Below are 22,117 nucleotides of genomic sequence, written 5' to 3' on the forward strand. Positions count from 1 at the left end.
AACAGAACTGATGTTGAGGGACTTGAGCTGTAGATAAAATCTGGATGATTGTATATTAAAGATGCTGCACTTACCTGCTGCCGAAGGGGATCAAGATCGCTTTAATATACAATCCAGATTTTATCTGCCACCAGTGTACTACAACAACCATTCTGTTAAGCCCTGATGGAGAGGATGGAGTGGGGCCCATGAAACGCTTTGGCTTTTAAAGTGGAACTAAACCCTCCTATCCTTTACAGCCAAAGATGCTGCCATGTTAGACTCTTTTTCTGGTACCCTAGATGTAAACTAGAATTTACCCTTGAAGTGCATGGGCAGCCCCACTACAATGGAGAGTTTTGGTTTTCCCCAGAGATCGGCTTTACAATAAACCCTCACTGTCGTTATAGGTTTTACAATAATCTCTCACTGCAGTTACAGCCACAGTGACATGATTATTCTTTAAAGTTTACAACAGAAGCAGGGAAGTAATTTAAACCTGATTTCAGCACTTTCCTATCTTCCTGTCCTCCTTCTCTGTATTAACATTAGAAGTTAGAAGGTTGACAGTCTTCTCACTGCTGGGAGAGGAAAGGTAAGCAATGGAGAAAAGGAGAAAGTAAACCTGAGAAACTTCAGCTGCAAACTTGGAGGAAGAATTACTCCGCAGTGTATGCAGCTACAGAGGTCAGTGAGGTAGTTTTAACATTTATTTTCTGTTAAATATTAAAATGTCTATAGACTGGTTGCTGTGATATGGTATAAATAGTTTATAACACAAGATATGTTGACAAAAGATAATAAATTATTGTTTTAAAAGATGATCTTTATAAGGTGTTGTCAATTATGTGTATCCTATGAAATCACAACCTCCTAATTGCATGAAATTGGGCCAGTCTTCTTCAGCGTTGATGCTCATTGCCCGCAGCAAGGAATTCCTTTATTCTTGTATAAAATCATCCAGGGCACTCTGATACTTCTTTGCAAATGCACTCTTATCAAGTAATATTGGGAGCTGATGGTCTTGTTACTCCATAGCAAGCAAAGATATGTGCAGGGCTGTTGTTTGACTAACGCTCAAAGGGGCTACATTGTATGTCATGCCAACCACTCTGCCTGCTAAATGTGTACCATTGTGAGCATGGAAAAAAAAACTTTTAGATACAGGCTCTTATTTATGGGTCCTCATGTACTTCCCAACATGTAGATGGCAATATTGATATATTGCTTGTATTGTATTTTTGATCACTTTTTTTTTTCCTTTCATTGCCAGGGAGGGGATCTGTTTGATGCTATCACTTCTACTAACAAATACACAGAACGAGACGCTAATGGGATGCTATATAACCTAATGAGTGCCATCAAATACCTGCACAGCTTGAACATTGTTCATAGAGATATAAAACCTGAAAACCTGCTGGTAAGAGCTGATGGTTTATGTCCATTTTCCAAAAAGTAAAAACCGTCTATATTGTTTGTAAATATTTCATGATTAGAAGATAACGCATATGTATGTATATAATAGTTTTACCCACTCCGGCAACATCAGACAATGTTCTCAGCTCACCTACTGACCTCCAATTATAATAATGATTTAATTATAGCTCATAAGCATCAGAATATTCTGCAGCATGCCATAGAAATAAAGAAAGGGCTAAAAATTACAAACTGTAAATAAATGATGTAGTAAAAGGAGGAGAATAGGGCCCGACCTGAAAGATATTACAGTTTAAGAGATGAGGGAACACTAGATACAATTGGTATGGAAGATGGCAATGACAAAAGGCAATGGATGTTAGTAACACAACAATGAGTGATTGGGGTAATGCATGATATGGGTATGTCATTTTATACAGGTGGGCTTTCAGGTAAGATTGAAGCAATAGAAAGTGTATTTAAAGCGGAGCTTCACCCTAAAGTGAAACTTCTGCTCATCGAATTCCCCCCACCTCCGGTGCCACAATTGGCACCTTTCGGGGGGACAGGATATCCTTTCCTACTTCCCGGGAGTCCAGCCGCGGCCGTGACGTGGCTGTGACGTCACCGCAGGGCTCCCTCCTCCTCCTCCCCTGGCTGCCAGGCTAATAGGAGAGAGGAGCGGGGCCTCGCGCATGCGCAGTAGGGTTCCCAGTGTGAAGCCGAAAGGCTACACTGCTGGGTTCCCTTACCCGCAATGGTGGTGGCAGTGTAGCCTTTCGGCTTCACGCCGGGAACCCTACTGCCAACATCGAGGGACAGCAGGACAGGTAAGTGTCCATTTATTAAAAGCCAGCAGCTGCAGTATGTTAATTTTTTCCCCCGAACCTCCTCTTTAAACCCTAAAAATGAGCATCTCTTATTTGCTCCATTTTGGTCTGATAAATATACCATATAGCGTTTGTTATGTCTGTTTAATAAGTACAATAAAATACCCTTTGATCCTGTAAAAAATCAAGTGAAGTTCTTGTGTACTTTGTAAAGCAGTGACCACATCTAAGGACAGAGAAGATGCAATATATTAAAATAATTCTAAAAGTTGTAATAATAATCAAAAAATAACAAACATGGTATACTTACCTGCTCAGTGCAAGGGCTTTGATCCTCTTCTTTTTGGGTCCCCTGCCGTTGGTCCTTGCCCCTCCTCCCTGCCGTGTGCCCCCAATAGCAAGCCTCTTGCTATGGGGACGCTTAAGCAGGCTCACTCCTGAGCTGTGCCCCTGTGAATGGACATTAGTCCATTCACACACAGAGTGTGGCTTCCCACCACCCCCCACTCTCTTCTCATTGGCTCACTGGCTGTGATTGACAGCAGAAGGTGCCAATGGCTCCCGCTGCTATGTGAGCCAATATAGAGAGAGAGACCCGGGAGAGCCACTGCTCTCATGCACATCACTGGATCGAGATGGGGCTCAGGTAGGTATAAGGGAGTGCTGGGAGCTGCACCCAGAAGGTTTTTTACTTTAATTCATAGAAAGCATTAAGGTAAAAAACCTTCTGCCCATAGGTGTGCACAGCCTATTGCATTAGGGTGTGCACCCCAAAGCTCAAACATATTTACATGTGTGTGTGCATGTGTATATATACTGACAGTGTCAGCAGAGCAATGGGTGTCAGTAGGCTAGAGATTGATGTCAGTAGGCCAGTGGACAGTGTCAATAGTTTTTATCTTTATCATTTTTTTTTTTACAATTTTCTTAAAAGCCCCATTAGGGGGCTTTGGTGAAATATCATGGGTCTAAACAGGGGGAATTTGCACCACACAGGGTTTTTGAGGTGTGCCAAGGCACACCTGGCACATCATGTGCACACGCCTAAGCTTCTGCCTTTAGAACCATTTTCAATTTTTGTTCCTGGGTTTAAATACATATGTAGCGCTACCCCCGACGGAGCCGCTGTTTGATTTTGGACCGGCCTATTAAGTTACCCTGGCGTTGTCTAGGGGTGCAATTGTAGAGACAAACAGTGAGCGAAGGTGCAGACAGTGAATAAAGTTTTTTTCCAATGCTTTATTTTCCAGGCCAACACGGCCAACATCAACATCAATTGGGAAGGGCAAAGTTGATGAATAGAGAGAGAGGAAGAACCTTGCAGTATCAGGCCTGGATATTAAATAGAGCAGTCAGTACTGCTCTGCATAGTACCAATTTGTAACTCGTCGCCACTCCAACTTAGTGGGTAAAGTGCCCCGGACAGATCTTTTTTTACAGGCCTGGCAGCCGAGATGTCACTTAGGATTTCTGGGAGGAACAGGCCTCTCTCACAGACCTGGCTCGGGCCTCTGCCACAGGCCAATTACAATAACTGAGCTAGATAGATAGATGGAGCGAATCCTCCCAGTAGATTTCTGCATCGGTCACCAGATGACAGCAAACATACCTGCCCATACTCTGGTCACCGGATCCCCAATTGGTTCGTTCAGGCTCTGTTGGACGACCTGCCTCCGGGTTCTCCTCAAACCGACTCCCCAATCGAACGGCACCCAGCCTGGGATCCTTTCAATAGAACCGGGAACCCAGCCAGTCACTGGGGTCCCATTGTACCTCCGGATGAGGTTCCAAGTGGTCTGCAACTATGGCCAGGTGGGCCACGCCGACGGGGTCCATTGATGCGCGCACCCTGAAGGTGGATGCCGCACCTGGAACGGGGACCCCGCAAAGATTTTAGAACACATGACACCTGTCACAGATATACTCCTCTCCAGCACGCCCCCCGAGGGAAAAACTCCTCTGATTGGCTGCTGGAGAAGCTTACTCTGCCAGAACCCCTCTGGCGCCAACTGCCGGCCAGGGATGAAATTGCATCCCTGGACCACAGACTGACCCAGTGGACATTTCTGGAATGACAGAAGTCCCACAATTTGAACAAAATAGTGAATGGGAGCAAGGTAACTCTCCCATTCCCCACTAACTTTAGCGTAGTGCCCATACTGAAAGTAAGGGGGCGCTACACATATTAACGGAAGCATGTGAGAACTTGAAAACGGGATCCTTAGAGTTCCCGAAATGACAGCTTGTGATGCCTGTTACCTTATGTAAAGAACAATATTTTCACAATACTAAGGTGTGCAGATGAAGATCCCTATTTTACCATGATTGTAGGTGGTGCCATCCTCCAATTCACTACAGCACTCTACACTAAGTGTGGAAATCCTGTAAGGTGTGCAATCCAACTTCTCTAGGAATTTGGGAGCTGCCATTGCTGACTTGTAATTTGAAGTTGCAGCTTCCAGGGCTTTCAATTCTGATCTTAAATTTGCTACCAAGTAAATCATTAAATGGTAACAAGCAAGCAATTTGGGTGACTTAAGTCTTCATTGGGTATTTGCATGTTCTTGGTCAGTGACTCAGAAGGTAGAGAGGCCATGATCATAATGACAGTCCCAGTCCCTACACCTTTGAGGGCTCATGCACACTTGATGTTTATTTACTACAGGTCCTTATATTGCCGACAATTTACACAGCACTTTACATATACTGTACTGTATACCTGTTCACATCAGTTCCAGCCCTCAAATAGTTTACAATCCAAGGTCCCCAACTCGCAGCCATGCCTACACATACTATGGCCAATTTAGACAGAAGTCAATTAACCTACCAGCATGTCTTTGGAGTGTGGAAGGAAACCAGAGTATCTAGAGAAACCCCATGCAGGCACAGGCAGAACATGCAAAAAAAAAACTTTAGCCTTACGGTAATGTATCATGGAGAGATAGAAATCAGCAGTCTTTATGTTGTTACAGCCATTTACAGTGTATAACTATGTTTTTTTTTTTTTGCATTTTTGATATTTACCTTTGATATGTAGGCCATTAAGACATTCATTACTATGCAACAGCTCATAGAAACCGGTCATAAATAGTATTTTATCGTTTACAGTGCTCTAATACACTGCTGAGGCGAAATGCACCTCATTACATTTTTAGCATTGCATGTCACACTTTTTCAGTTTTTCAAATTTTCATCTTTGAGGTAAAGGGACCTAAAAAAGTAAAAAAAAATAAACGTTAGTAACTTACCCATAGAGCAGCGCAGGAATGCTGGCTCACGCAGAAATGATTTTCCTGTGAACTGTCAAGCTGGCACACAGTACAGCTGTTGTCTAGGAAGACAGAGAGTTGGACATTGGGTGGACTTGGACAAGGACACTTATAACTATGCCAGTTCTTACTAATGCCAGCTTAATATTTATTATAATAATAGTGTTCCCATTAGCAGCTACAATTTATAACATTCTTCTCATTGAAATATATATTTTATTATAGATTGGAGGTTTTTATGGCAAGGCTGTAGCAGTCATGTCAGCAGTCATTAATAGTCTGAGACACAATAGGAACGGCACTCACTAAGGAGCCTGGCTGATCCATTAGTTGTGAAGAAACCTTTCCAGATTCAGCCTGCAGCATCTTTTTACATAGAAGAATGCCCAGGACAAAAATCATCCATCAGCAATTGATTCAGCTTGTCTTAAAATGGAATACCCAATGAATGCATAAAACTGAACAAACTGTCCATTTAAAGGACCAGATACACAAAAGTGAGTACACCCCTCACATTTTTGTAAATATTTTATTATATATTTTCATGTGACAATACTGAAGAAATTACACTTTGCTACAATGTAAAGTAGTGAGTGTACAGCTTGTATAACAGTGTAAATGTGCTGTCCCCTCAAAATAACTCACACACAGCCTCTAATGTCTAAACCGCTGGCAACAAAAGTGAGTACACTCCTAAGTAAAAAGGTCCAAATTGGGCCCAAAGTGTCAATATTTTGTGTGGCCACGATTATTTTCCAGCACTGCCTTAAGCCTCTTGGGCATGGAGTTCACCAGAGCTTCACATGTTGCCACTGGAGTCCTCTTCCACTCCTCCATGACGACATCACATAGCTGGTGGATGTTAGAGACCTTACGCTCCTCCACCTTCCGTTTGGGGATGCCCCGTAGATGCTCAATAGGGGTGTGGAGGTGTGTTTGGGGTCATTATCATGTTGGAATACTGCCCTGTGGCCCAGTCTCCGAAGGGAGGGGATCATGCTCTGCTTCAGTATGTCACAGTACATGTTGGCATTCATGGTTGCCTCAATGAACTGTAGCTTCCCAGTGCCGGCAGCAGTGATGCAGCCCGAGACCATGACGCTCCCACCACCATGCTTGGATGTAGACAAGACAGGCTTGCCTTTGTACTCCTCACCTGGTTGCCACCACACACGCTTGACACCATCTGAACCAAATAAGTTTATCTTGGTCTCATCAGACCACAAGACATGGTTCCAGAATCTTTAGACTAGGCTTCCTTCTGGGATGACACCCATGCAGACCAATTTGATGCAGTGTGTGGCGTATGGTCTGAGCATTGACAGGCTGACCCCCCATCCTTTCAACCTCTACAGCAATGCTGGCAGCACTCATTCATCTATTTCCTGAAGACAACCTCTGGATATGACTCTGAGCACGTGCACTCAACTTCTTCAGTCGACCCTGGAGAGGCCTGTTTTGAGTGGAACCTGTCCTGTTAAATCACTGTATGGTTATGGCCACAGTGCTGCAGCTCAGTTTTGGGGTCTTGGCAATCTTCTTATAGCCTGGGCTTGCACTCCTGTGGCCCAGAATCAACTGATAGAGTTCTAAAGCCCACTGTCAGCTGACGTCACAGGGCTGCTCTAGTTTCTGGAAGGATCCTGACCATATTGTTTGGCTGCACCTCTCCAACCTGGCACTCTAGTGAGCACTAGGGGGGCAGAGCAGAGAGCAGTGACTGACAGTCATCACTTTCTGCTCTGAGAAGAATGAGAATTGAGCGATCAGCAGTTATGTGATTGCTCAGAAATCATCTTAGAGCGAAGGCGGGACAGCTGCAGCATCACACAGAGTGTGTGTGTTTGTTTTTTCAAAGTCCACACTTCTTTAATGTGATGTCATGTGCATTGTGTTACGCTGCAATGCAGGCGTGTTGTTCACTACTGTAGTAGCGCATTAGAGTGCCAATCAAAATGAATGCCACCATACCACAGTGAGCACAGTAAAATTCATAAAAGTGTATATTTTTATCATTAATAAAATATTTACTAAATAAAAAGTTATAGGGAAGGGTTGAACAGACACTCCACCCCCCCCCCCCCCTTCCTTCCCTTTTTATTTAATTGATATCAAAGGTTGGAATTCTTTTAAATTAAAATCATAAATTAATGAATGAATGAATGAAAAACTTATATAGCGTGGCACATGCAAACTAAATCGCCTCTGGGCGCTCGTTGTTCCTGTCTCTTGACATCAAAAGAGCAGAGTTTTAATCTGTCTTCTGAAGGCCAGGTGGTTTTCCTCAACCGAATGCTGGTTGGTAAAGCGTTCCATAGTCTGGGACCTTGGAAAGCAAACCTTCTTTCTCCTTTGGACTTGTATCTGGCTATGGGTACCTTGACCAGATTTTAGTCAGTGGAACGCAGAACGCGATTGGAATTGTGGGGTTCTATCTTGTCGCAAAGATATTGCGGAGCCTTCCCATGGATGCACTTATGCGTCAGACAGAGTGTTTTAAAAGCAATTCTGTCCTTTACTGGCAGCCAGTGAAGGGTTCTCAACGAAGGTGAGATTGATTCCCATGTTTTTTTCCCAGTCACGAGTCTGGCGGCCGTATTCTGAACGACTTGCAGATGAGAGATTTGGTACTTTGAGAGTCCGAGGTAAAGGGCATTTGCATAATCCAGTCTGGAGTTCACAATTGTTCCCACCACGACTGCTACGTCTTCTTTGGGGATAAATGGAATAAGTCTGCGTAGTAGGCGCAACAAATGGTGCGATCCGCTGACTACTGACCCTATTTGTGCATCCATTTTAATGTAGGTGTCAAAGATGACCCCGAGACTTTTGACTTTGGAGCTAGGGGTGATGATTTGGCCCAGAATGGGCAGGGGTGTCCAGGTTGTAGCCAGTTGACTCTTACGACTGGCGTGAAACATGGGAAGTTCTGTTTTGGAACGGTTGAGTTTAAGATAACTCTTAGTCATCCAGTTTTATATCAAAGAAATAGGTCATACCTTACTGTTTTGTGCAATAGTGTTGCACAGAGCAGCCCTGATCCTCCTTACTCTCCCCCGCTGAGTACCCCCATAGAAAACTGCTTGCTATAGGAGCACTCGTGCATTCTCACTTCTGAGCCCTGATCTGTGTGTCTATTGACACACAGAATGGGTTTCAGGCCCATCCTACTCTCCCTCCTCACTGGCTGTGATTGACAGCAGCTGAAGCCAATGGATCCTGCTGCTGTGGAGGAGAGCCGAGAGAACCTCTGCACTCATGCACATCTTTGGATCGAGATCGGGCTCGGATAAATATAAGGTAGGGGCTAGGGGGTGGGGAAGCTGCATGCAGAAGTTTTTTTTTTCTATAATGCAGAGAATGCATTAAGGTAAAGAAACCTTCTTCTGCCTTTAGAGACACTTTATACTCTTCTGCATCAAATGTACAATACCAATTGGTGGAACTGAAGAAATAATTCAAATTTTATCCAAAATGTAATGAGGCTTGACAGTCTTCTTGTGTGGTTTCAGCAGGAAATCTGTGTGTATATAACATTAATTGTTGATCTTGGTCCAGTTTTGCAGAGAATACGCAGCACATTTTAATTGGCTGGTTTTGAAGCTACACATGCTACAGAATATATCTTTGGTTTAAAAGCATGCTCTCTTTATAGCTGTGTAATAAGCCTCCAACAACAGGTTCCTTGTGTCACGCCATATGCAACCCAGTCTACAAAGGCATTGCAAGCCATTCTCCATCTCTGTAGTAATAGCTTACATATGGTGCACAACACTTACAAGTTCTGTTTCATTACTGTTGTGCAATTACCAGAGAAGCCACTATAATGAGCAACCGAAACTAATCCAGCTCTCATTTCCATTGTTTATTAGTGTATAAAGTAAAACGAGACTGACGGTGTTTATTGTGAATACATTGCTAGAAATAACTTTTCGTTATTGTTTGGTTTAATTGTTCAGCAGCAAACGATATTATTTATTCATTTCAGTCCTTTGATTTTTACAAAACCAGACCATGCCATCTTCACGGGATGATTCAGTCCACCCAACAGTGATATTTTATTTATAGGTGGAGCCTGAATGGAAAGGTCAGCTTCTGGATTCTTATATGACTAAAGCAGGGTATATACAGAGAAAATAAAAATGACAGATTCCTGCATCCACACAAGCGATATGGATGCAGGGATCCCCCCACCACACTATTGATGCCCCCTTCCCCCACCAGAATATACAGATCAGCGCAGCCATTGGCTATAAGCGCTGATCTGTGGGATGTGTGTGTCACCGGTGCAAAAAAAAAATATTAATATATTTTAAATAATGAGTCTGCTGCAGTTATATGTTCCCCACCAGGAATGCGGGGTAATTAATGTCACAAGAAAAAAGATGATAGCTGCACCAACCCTATAATAATACTAATTGTGTATTACCACTACTCCTTAAACAGTGAGGGCCAGATTCACAGAAGAAATACGCCGGAGTATCTACTGATACTCCGGCGTATTTTCAAATTTGCCGCGTCGTATCTTTAGTTTGAATCCTCAAACCAAGATACACCGGCTTCTGGCTTCGATCCGACAGGCGTACAGCTTCGTACGCCTTCGGATCGTAGGTGCAATACTTCGGCGCCCGCTGGGTGGAGTTCGCGTCGTTTTCCGCGTCGGGTATGCTAATTAGCTTTTTCCGGCGATCCACGAAGGTACGCGCGGCCGTCGCATTCTCTTACGTCGTCACTAGTCGGCTTTTCCCGGCATATAGTTAAAGCTGCTATTTCTTGGCCTATCTTTAGACTTGCCATGTTAAAGTATGGCCGTCGTTCCCGCATCAAATTTTTAATTTTTTTTTTTGCGTAAGTCGTCCGTGAATAGGAAAGGACGTAACTCACGTCGACGTTCAAAAAATTAAGTCGGTGCGACGCCTAAAAAAAATGATCCACGGCCCATTTGAATTAGGCGGCTTGCGCCGGAGGGATTTACGCTACGCCGCCGCAACTTTACAGGCAAGTGCTTTGTGAATCAAGCACTTGCCCGTAAAACTTGCGGCGGTGTAAAGTAAATGCGATACGTTACGCCACCGCAAATGTCTGTGAATCTGGCCCTGAATGTTCAATATTGCCCATCCATAATTAATATTGTGCCATCCCGTGCATGATTAGGTGAACAGAAATAAAAAATTTATTTGAGAATGTTTTAAGATTCTCATCTTTAATTTTTATTTCTGTTCACCTAATCATGCACGGGATGTCACAATATTAATTATGGATGGGCAATATTGAACATTCACTGTTTAAGGAGTAGTTTAAGGAGTAGTTTAATTAGTATTATTAGAGGGTTGGCGCAGCTATGATATTTTTTCTTATAAGCGCTGATTGGCTTCTGGTTTTCCAGCAGGGATGTTCAACAGAAGCTGTTCTAACGGCTGGCTCCTGTTGAACAGACAGTGGTATGCACAGAACTCAATTCAGCCAATTCCATGTATATCAACCTTTATACAGTAAAAGAAAGAAGTCCTGACCATGTTCTTGTCTACTTGGATTTTTTATGACCATCTTGTATTTGCCAGAATGCCATAGATTAAAATCTTGCCAGAATACCATAAGCACAATAATATTGCCAAAATAAATAAAAAAATATCCATTAGGGAGAGTGGGACACCTTCATAATGGGCATAGCAGGTATGCATACCTACAAACACTAGTGTTTCACCACTAGAGTCCCTAATAGATACAAGAAATGATTTGTTTCTACCAAAAATTTTAATACCAGTTTTGGATGAAGTGATCCTCTAAGGCAGGGGTAGGCAACTTCAGCATCACAGTTGTGGTGGAACTACAAATCCCATCAGGCCTTTTCCTCTAGGAGTCATGCCTGTGATTGTCAGGGTCTTGCAATGTCTCTTGGGACTTGTAGTTTCACCACAGCTGGAGGGCTGAGGTTGCCTACCCCTGCTGTAAGGGTACCTAATAATGACACCATAATTATGTGAATGTTGTATTCTGTAGGGAAACTATCAATGCTTAAAGTTTTCACCCATGCAAAAAAATTTATAAGTGCATACAGTACAAAACTGTTTAAAAAAATAATATTAAGCACACAGCTTTGAACAATATTAAAAGTGAAGTGTGGGATTCTAAAAAAAATAAACATTCATACTTACCTGTGTATATGCAGCACTGATTCGAGCTGCAGCTGTCCCCCATCAGCTTTACACCAATAACTGAGTGATCAAAGACTGCTGATTGCTCAGTCCTTGGGTCCACTCTGAGCACAGAGTGGGGACTGTTAGATACCACTCTGTGCTCTACCACTCCAGCTCTCACTGGAGCGCTGGGATGTGGAGGGGGTAGGATACCCTAAATTAACCATCTAGGATGAGACCAAAATGGAGGGTCAACAAAAACAGCTGTGTAATTTAGCTTTTCCAGAACCTTAGTATTCACCACTTTGGAATTGTGTTTATCCAAGCCACATCCTTAACAAATAATTTATGAAGAAAAAAAAGACAAGAATTTAAGTTAAACAGATAAATTGGTGAAATGTCTAGAGCAGTGGTTCTCAACCTGGGGGTCGGGACCCCCTCGGGGGTCAAATGATGATTTGCCAGGGGTCACCAAATCCTGGGCTGTTCCTGGCTCTCCCAGTATTTTTGCGCCCACCCAGCAGGGCTGTCCCTGGAGCCTGCGGCCGCCCACTCGGCCTCTTCGCAGCCCCCCATTAAGTTCACGGCATAGCTGGGGGGTGAAGGCTAGAGGTCAGCTGACTGGTGAGGAATGTGAAGTGGGAGGGGCTGGAGGAGACCCTATCTCCTAATTTCCACATAGGTGTCATTGCTATGAGACACCATAAAGTCGGAGACACGGTGAGTAACACTACCTGTGATTATAGCTGCCATTAAAAGTCCCCACTACAGTTCTCAGATCAGCAGATGACCTAAGTTGGCTAATCAGAACTCCCCCCCAGCATTTCCACTGATCCCATTCCCCCCACCAACAGTGCCACTCATCCCACTCCCCCCACCAAGGAGTAAGATAAGGAATACAAATAGAGAATACATGGAAGGGAGAGGAAAAAGGGGGAAAAACAAAGAAACAGGGGGAGAAATAATAAAAGAGACGGATGAGGGGAAAAAAAAAAACTAGGTTAGAGAGAGATAACGGGGAAAGAAAGGAGAACAAAGAGAGAGTGGTACTTCCTAAAATGTACCACAAGGGGGTTCAATACTGTATGAGTGGAAGGGACTCAGGGAGCGCAAATTGCTTGTCTTGCCTTGGGTGCGGACAACCTACGCTACAAAAATAATTTTACTGTTAGGGGTCCCCACCCCTTGGGAAATTTTATCAAGGGGTCACAGCGCTAGGAAGGTTGAGAACCACTGGTCTAGAGCATTCGCAATGTATGTATCACCAAAAAATATTACTGATATTTAATATTCAACAATATTCAAACAAACTTGTGAGTTCCCCTTTTTAATGGAACCTACTGCAGGCTTATTAATGAGGCTATTTGGAGAGATCCCTGCTATTGCTCACTATTTCTCATAGCACATATGAAAACTGGTATAGTAACTTGTCCATTGAGATACATTATTACTCTGCAAGCTCCATTATGTCCACAATGTGGGTGCAGAATATAGGGACCCCCTCTTTGCTATTATGTGGAAGGATCCGATGCAAGGGTCTGCTTTTCGTTTACGTTGCTTTTACCCGCTTTATAAAAAAATAATATTGTTTCTAATTCTTAAACCAAATTTTTTTGATATAGGAGCAGTCTAGAAAGCTTTGTGTTGATTGTGGATTTAGGATTTTATTGTAAATCTATAACAATGTGCAGCATGTCATCCTGCTGTGACAGCACACAACATCCTCACTAACATATCACTGTTTTCATTAAAGATTTTCAAAGAGAATTTTATAGCCAGTGCTACATGTATTTTTCAGACAGATGTGTTTAACTAGATGTGGTTTTCAAAAAAAAATTGTAAAATCCATTTCTTAAGTGTCATCCGCTCAGACATCCTTCGCTGGCAGTGACAAAGACAAGTGTGGCTCTAACTACAAGCAAGTCTAGTGCAGATGATGAGATCCAGTTGTATGTGTTCATTAAAGAATCGCGTGCATGCCAAGGATTGCATCAGTGACTAGTGAACCAATTTGCTCTCCAAACCATCAGAACAAGAATAGGAGCTGTAAACACAAATAATTCCAAACATTTCTCACCCTGTTCAGAAACAGTTATACAGTTCCCTATTTTAGTTGAAACTTTACCGGTAACATTTTACAAAGCCCCAGAAAGTAGAATTGTAGTTTCAGTTTACCAATCGGGTGTTCAATTTTATGTAACGATTGGGACAGTAAACTGCTTTAATGTGATTGCTTGCTATGGGCAGACCATGGTTTGAGGCATCACATGCCTACATCTAGGGCTGCAATATTTTAGGGGGTGGCAGCCTTATTTTATATAATTAGATTTTATTACTGTCAGGGCTGGACTGGGACAAAAATTTGGCCCTGGACTTCATCCAGACAGGCCCACTTTGACAGGTCTCTCCCATGGCGGCCGGACAACTCCCGCACCCCCCCGCCACCCAAGAATCAGTTCAGTGCTGCCCTTATGGGACAAGATTAGGCAGACGTGAGAAACTCCCAGGCCATAGCTGTTGAGTCAGCTGTCTGTCACCTCCCCCATGCTCCTGTTATCCCCCCTGCTCCTCTGTTCCCCCCAGGTGATCGCTGCAGGGAGGGAGAGGAGGTGAGCGCTACGGGAAGGGAGAGATAGAGGTGCGGAGGGGGCGGCGGTCCGTTGTCACTGAAGCCGGCCCACTGAGCCATCGGCCCACCGGGAAACTCCCTGTAGTCCCAATGGCCAGTCCATCCCTGATTACTGTTAATGCTTTTCTACACCTACAGTAGGAACAATTATTTTTAATCATTATGCGCCATCAAGTCAATGTTGACTCCTGGCAATGACATGGATAGCATTTTTTTAGAATGACCTCTCATCTGTTTGGGTCTTAAGTCTTTGCAATGGCATGTTCGTATTATCTGGGACTGTATTGAGTCACTCTATTCATATTTAATAAATAATAAGGAACCAATATTTTATTATATGTAATTACACATTTATTAAATAGGAGTCCTAAATGATACGGCCACATAGATTTATGGTTATGGGAGCTATAAAACGGAGCCCACAGTATGGAAAAATAGTATTACCCCCAGTTTATACATAAAGAGCAACTTCACATTAGCTAGGTTTTCCTAAATGTCAACTCTCTAATACTTGTACTTGAATGATAGTAAAAGAAATCATAGCTTATTTATCCATTGAGGCCAGGATTGCCTTCCTTACATCTAAAATTTTCATTGCACTGCCCTGCTTCAGTGCCGCCACCTTGAAACTCCTGTTAAGAGAGATCTCTCGCATGGACAAATACACCCTGGGTCTTTGCCAGGTCCCAAATACCTTGCAGAGACCTACAGCATGCCTGTGCAATGATCTCACGCATGTGTAGACACACAAGCCACTGTCATTCCTTATATACTAGACAGAGACCTGCAGCATGTCTGCACATATGCATGATATCCCACACTGAATTACTGCCTCCTGGGATGTGGGACATGACATCCCAGGAGGCAGCGGATGGCCAACCTACATTATCCTCACCTAGGCAAGGAATCAGAAAGTGGTACTACTAAAGATATAAAAAAATGGGGGCGTGGCTTGCAGTCGATGGAGTAGGACGCTCTGAGCTCTAGCTCCGCCGGGTATCCTGCTATATATCCTGACCCGTCTACTTTACACCTCCGCTAACTCTACTCCTCGGCTACCCGGGACCCAGACAGACCCGCTAACCTGCAGAGGATCGGGGACAGCGCGCAAACATGTCCCGAAGGGGGAAAGACTTCTCGTCAGCAGCGGACCATGCTGGACAAGATGGCGCCCGCTCCACGCGCTCGGCGAAAGAGGCAGCTATACGGCTCTTCACCAAGCCGGGGACTAAAGACATACCACCTCGGTCAGATCTCCTGCTCCCGGACCGAGCAGAACACGAGGAGGTGGAAGCCTCAGGGCTGATCTGGTCGGATGAAGCCCCGGACGCTGTCGTGTGGGACGCAGTGAGTACACAGGCCCCCCTCCCTGCAACTACTGAGGAGCCTGGCCCCTCGGCGCCTATGGCGGAACCCACTCTGAGGGATGTACTGTCAGCAGTCACCTCATGCAAAGTGGCCATTACTGCCCTGACTACTGAAATTAAAGGGGTTAAAATAGAGGTCAATCTGCTTAGGCATGACATGCAAAAACTCAGTGACCGCACCGCTGACTTGGAAGGGAGGATGAGCAATGTGGAGGATGATGTGGCGCCATTGCTCAGGGAAGTGCACCATTTACAGTCTCACTCCTCTGGCCACACTGCCCGTTTGGAGGACATGGAAAATAGACTAAGAAGGAATAATATAAGGGCAGTGGGGATCCCAGAAAAGGCAGAAGGGAAGAACCCAGTGGCTTTTATAGAAAATTGGCTGATCGACACGTTTGGGGAGCAATCCTTCTCGAAAATGTTTGCAGTAGAAAGGGCTCATAGAGTCCCAGCTAGGCCTCCTAGGCCTGGTGCACCCCCGCGCCCATTCCTTTTTAAACTCCTGAATTTCAAGGACAGAGATGCTATTTTACAATGTGCTAGAACCAAGGGAGACCTCATGAATATTGATAATGTCAGGATATCCTTTTACCCGGACTTTTCTGCGGAGGTGCAGCGCCAGCGGGCTCAGTTTACTGATGTGAAAAAGCGCCTCAGAAAATATGAGGTGGTCTACGCTATGCTCTATCCTGCTAAGCTGCGTGTTGTTGCTAATAATGAAACCCACTTTTTTGAAAACCCTGCTACGGCATCCGCCTGGCTGGACAGAATGGAGCATTCCTTGAGAGGGGCACCCCCTCCTGTTCATTGAGCTTAATCTGATTTTCTGCGCCAGTCAAGAGTTTTTCCTGTCTGTGGTTAAAAGCTTCAGGGGGTTTTAAATTTGAATGTCATCTTATTTTATGTTCCTGTAAAGGCGGATAGATGGAACTCTGACAAGGCTGTTTAATAGCGTCCTGATGTGAGGAGTACGGATGCAAGTTCCTTCGATCACTGTTTTGAGTCGAAACGTTGGGGCCCCCCCAGTTCCCCATTTGTCCTGCGAGGACCTGTTCTTGCAGCAAAAGTGTGCTTTGTTTTTGCTGCTATTTCTTGTCTCCCCTTTTTTTGTTTTTTTGTCCCCCTTTTTTGATTTTTGTTTTTTTCCAGCCTGCTGCCGGGAACACTCTGCGACATCGAGACACGGTAGGCCTGATACCGGTCATTTCTATGGACATCTGCACGTGCTAACCGCAGGTGATATGTACTTATTTGCCCACGCTGATGCGTATGCTAGTTACTGGACTGGACATAGGAGGTTGAGATACGTGCAGAGGCTGATGCTGATTGCTAAGCCCTGTAATGTACTGCCGAGATGTATGTGTTTGACATGCCCCATATTCAATATTGTTCTTCTTTTAAAACATGGCTTCCGTATTGAATTTTGTCTCCTGGAATGTGCGGGGGCTGAGTGATGGGGTGAAGCGAGTGGCGTTATTCTCTGCCTTGAAGAAACATGCTGCGGCAGTAGTTTGCCTGCAGGAAACTCATTTGCAGCCGGATACTCTGACTGCTCTTAAAAGAGGTTCCTATCAAACCCAGTTCCACTCTACCCATACTGCATATTCCAGGGGTGTTAGCATTTTAATAGCCAATACTACACCCTTTGTGCTGCTACAGTCGGTTATTGATGATCAGGGTCGCTATGTGTTTTTACTGTGTAAAATTCTGGGGGTATGTTGTATCATTGCCAATATATATATACCCCCGCCATATACGCCCGAGTGCTTAACTAAGCTAGCTCAATTCATGGCCTTGCATTCTAATGTTCCGATATGGGTGCTGGGCGATTTTAATAATGTGCTCAACAGGTGTCTAGACCGATTCTCGCCCCAGACGGGAAGTAGGGCGGGTATAGGGGGTATGACCCCATTAGCTAAACTGATCAATGAGCTGGGTTTACGGGACGTCTGGAGGGAGAGGAACCCTGAATTACGGGTGTATTCATGCTACTCAGCCACCTACCATTGCCTGTCACGTATTGATCTCTGTCTGGGAAATGTAGGAGCACAAGATAGGATGGATTCGGTTCTCTATGCCCCTAGGAATATTTCGGACCACTCCCCCCTGGTAATAGGCGTTAAGTTCGGTCACCAACCACAAACTAAACTGTGGAAGGTAAACCCATTTTGGTATGAACTATTTCCCGCCCCTGACCCTATCTCTAGGGAAATCTCGGATTTCCTTTCTGTCAATAAAGGCACGGCTGACCTCACGGTGGTATGGGACACACTGAAGGCTCATATGAGGGGGCTAATCATAAGACAGATATCCAACATTAAGACGAAAACCAAAGAATGGGAAAATACGGTTATGAATATGGCTGGAGAGGCAGAAACACAATACATTCAGGACCCCTCAGATATCACAGAAAGGAAATGGTTAGAGGCCCAAACTCTATATCAGCAAGTCACTTTGAACGCAGCAGAAAATAAACGTTTTTTCATTCAACAAACATATTTTAATGAAGGGGAAAATACGGGGCACCTACTGGCGGTGATCGCGAGAGCACAACAGGGTAAGGCACACATAGATGCCATCCAAACGCCGCTCGGGGACACAGTCCATGATCAGGCCCATGTTGCCTCTGTGTTTACAGACTTCTTCAAAGACGTATACACATCCAAGGTAGATCCTACCGAGGAGGCAGTCTCACGCTTTCTGGACCAGTGTGCCCTGCCTAAGGCCACGGCCCAGGATGTGTCGATGCTGAATGCCCCACTTAAATTGGAGGAACTCTCACTGGCTGTGTCGCAAATGGCTAATAGCAAAGCACCTGGCACTGATGGGTTACCCATAGAAACTTATAAGAGATATGGAGGGACGCTTTTACCAGGACTGTTGGAGGTACTTAATGAGTCCTTTAGGTCGAATCGTCTGCCGACATCTATGGGGGAGGCTGTGGGGGTGGTGCTTCCTAAGCCAGGCAAGGACCCCTTGCAACCTGACTCCTACAGGCCTATATCGTTACTGAATTCGGACGTTAAAATTCTGGCTCGAGTTCTAGCGACAAGACTTTCCGCGGTGATAGCTAGGCTGGTCCATGTGGATCAGTCTGGCTTTATCCCTGCTCGATCCACAGCATTAAATATTAGGAGACTCTTCCTAAATATGCAGTTGCCGGTGGAGAATCCGGGTCGTAGGGCGATTCTCTCACTTGACGCTGCCAAAGCTTTTGACAGCGTTGAGTGGAGATATCTCTGGGCAGTGTTGGATGGATATGGACTGGGGGAGAATTTTGTTAAATGGATAAAACTTTTATATGCAGCCCCAACAGCGAGGATTAGGATAAACGATGAGATGTCGGAGGCCTTTCCTTTGTTCCGAGGCACTAGGCAGGGGTGCCCATTGTCGCCCCTGCTCTTTGCCCTAGCGATGGAACCCTTGGCCTCTAAGATACGCACATCACCTGACATTGTGGGATTTCGACGCAGGCATGGAGAGACCAGACTGTCCTTGTATGCGGACGATGCACTACTGTATTTGGGGGATATGGAGGGGTCTCTGCTCGCCGTGATGCAACTTATCGAGCACTTTGGGGAGTTGTCTGGTTTTGCCATTAACTGGCATAAATCGGTGCTCCTCCCGCTCGATGAGTCGCCATCGAGGTTGCCGGAGATAGCGTCCCGAATACAACTAGTGGAAACCTTCAAATACCTAGGAATTGTAGTGACTAAAGACCCAACAGACTATGTGTCCCTAAATCTAAAACCCTTACTGCACAAATTTAAAACTAAATGCTCTGCCTGGGGTAAGTTACCTCTGACAGTAACGGGGAGAGTAAACCTGATCAAGATGATCTGGGCCCCTCAGTTGCTATACATCTTGCATAATGCCCCGGTGTGGATCCCGAAGTGTTGGTTTCAGCGTATAGACTCCCAATTCCGGTCCCTTATTTGGAATAATCGAGTAGCCAGGATAAAACTTCTCACTTTACAATACCCGAAGGATCAGGGGGGAATGGCGGTTCCTCATGCTCAGACATATTTCTATGCAGCCCAATTACAACACTTTGCAGGGTGGAATCAGCCGACAGTGACAGACCCCTCTAGGGACTTGCTCATTGACCCAACCACTGCGTACTCTGCGCTATCACATATGGAGATGGGCTTCCCTGGTGCCCCTGAAACATGCCCTACGGTTTGCCTTCTTAAAAAATTATGGAGTGCTATTAGAAGGAGAATGGGGATTGCAGGCTTCCTGCCTAGTACGCCCATATGGCGGAACAGGTTCTATACCGAACTAGTTAAAATACGGGACTGTTCTAGATGGGAGGCAGCGGGCATTCAATATTTGAGCCAAATCCTAGATGGGCCCTGAAATCTTTTGAACGGCTGAAGGTGGAATTCCCAATATTGGATAGGTCACAGTATCAATATGTCAGGCTGGCACATGCGATTAGATCCCAGGGTCATTGCTCCACTCTGCGCCTGGAGGACTCTCGTTTTCTGGGCTCGGAGAAAAAGGGTTTTATTTCCAGGTCCTACTTACAATTATTGGCACCCATACAAGCACCTGATATTCTGCCCTGCAGAGGGAAATGGGAGAGTGACATAGGGCCCATAGATGGGGAGCAGTGGGAGCAGGTACTGCGGGCAGGTCCTTTGGTTTCAGTCTCGGCAGCCCAAAGATTGTCGCATTTGTTTATTCTTCATAGAGTCTACAGGACCCCGGTACAACTACATCGCTGGGGTAGACGTGATACACCCATTTGTCCCAAATGTCAGGCCCACCCAGGAGACCTCATCCACATGCTGTGGAGGTGCCCCAAGTTAGTGAGGTACTGGAACGCTGTGGTTAAGATCATTAATTCTACCTATCAGGTCCAGTTGCCTGTAAGTCCGCTGGTGTGCTTGCTGGGGGGTATAGATGAGGACCTGTACTTGCCTCCTGTTTACACTGCCTTGATTAGACTACTGTATCTGGCAAGAAAGCTTATTGCGAGATATTGGATGTCTACCCGGGTTCCACTGAGCCGACAGTGGATCCAGGAGGTTAATAGGATTCTTATAAGGGAAAGGAATACATACTCACATAGGAAGGCACCACGCAAATTTGATAACATATGGCAGGGTTGGCTGGGATCCCCGGACGTGGCCCCCCCACAACTGGTACTTGATAGGCTGTTACTCGGATGAGGCCCTGATTGAGTAGAATGGTAGGATGGGGTCATATCCCAAAAACTACCGGTCGAGAGGTTATTGGGATGGGTGCCTTGACAAAAATTGTACCTATGGCATCAGGCTGGGCTGGTTCTTCCCCCCCCCCTTTTTTTTTTTTTTTTGTTTGTTTTTTATTATTTATTTTTTTTTTCTCTCCCTGTTGTATGATTTCTTTTTATTATTTCTATACCTCTCCTGTTTGATGTATCGAGAGGTGATGTAACAGATGTACAGGATGATTACTTCAGTACTGTTATTGAACTCAACTGTTGCTCCTTGGCTTATTGTTCAACTGAATACATATCCTGTGTGGCCCTTGTTTGTTTTGGGTCAATTATGTGTACTGTACATGTCTTGTATTTTGTACTGCCTTTTCTCTTAAAAGAATAAATACTTTTCTGATTTAAAAAAAAAAAAAAAAAAAAAGATATAAAAAAATGTTACATTTCCTAAGATGAAAAAAGTATGTGCAAGAGGGAAAGAGGTAGGGGGAGGAAGGTTCATTTCATGATTGAAGGTCTGCTTTAATGTAAGGGGAAAGTTCAACATATTATTATAAGTATATATAAAATACCTAATCATATTTTCATCTGTTGTACATGTGTCATTATGAAATTCATTGACTTTTTCAGGAAAAATACCATGACATCATGCTTCAGAGAAAATTGCTAATGATTGCTAGCCAAGTCTGATCCCTTACCCCAAGTTACCTCCAAATTACACATATGCAGTGTATACATTTACATACATTGAGAGGGATGTACGTGGTTTTTTTTTGCACCAAATTTTTACACTTAATTCACAGAACGTAGATATTTATTGCAACGTCCATGCCAGACTAAAGATCTTGTCACCGGCAGGACAGGAACTACAGGATTGCTATAGTAGAGTTGAATGGCATCTTGATATAGCGTGGTCATTTACTCCGTTGGATCCCTGACGCGCTTGGCGGAGTCCCTGGAAAAGAAAAACAGGGACTAAGGCCTTGCACACACGATCAGTCCAAACTGATGAAAACGGACTGAAGGCTGAAGTCTGATGGACTGATGGTCTGATGGTCTGATGTGCCTACACACCATCAGTTCAAAATCCGATCGAGTCCAACGCAGTGACGTAAAACACAACGACGTGCTAAAAAAACGAAGTTCAATGCTTCCAAGCATGTGTCGACTTGATTCTGAGCATGCGTGGGATTTGAACCAATGCTTTTGCGTACTAACCATCGGTTTTGACCGATCGGTCATCAGTCCATCAGTCCGATTTTAAAGCAAGTTTTAAAACTTTGG

The 22,117-nt window shown here is 44.5% G+C and overlaps 1 protein-coding gene across 4 annotated transcripts in view; it reads left to right on the plus strand.

Annotated features, from left to right (window-relative positions):
• DCLK1 (doublecortin like kinase 1) overlaps nt 1–22,117 on the plus strand; it is a 477,375-nt gene that overhangs the window by 369,321 nt on the left and 85,937 nt on the right. For all 4 annotated transcript variants that reach the window (XM_040340400.1, XM_040340401.1, XM_040340402.1 and 1 more), the window contains one exon: nt 1,253–1,399. In XM_040340400.1, the coding sequence (XP_040196334.1) occupies nt 1,253–1,399 (147 nt within the window). The remainder of the gene's footprint in view (nt 1–1,252; nt 1,400–22,117) is intronic.

This window comes from Rana temporaria, chromosome 2 (assembly GCF_905171775.1).
Source record: "Rana temporaria chromosome 2, aRanTem1.1, whole genome shotgun sequence".
Lineage (NCBI taxonomy): Eukaryota > Metazoa > Chordata > Amphibia > Anura > Ranidae > Rana > Rana temporaria.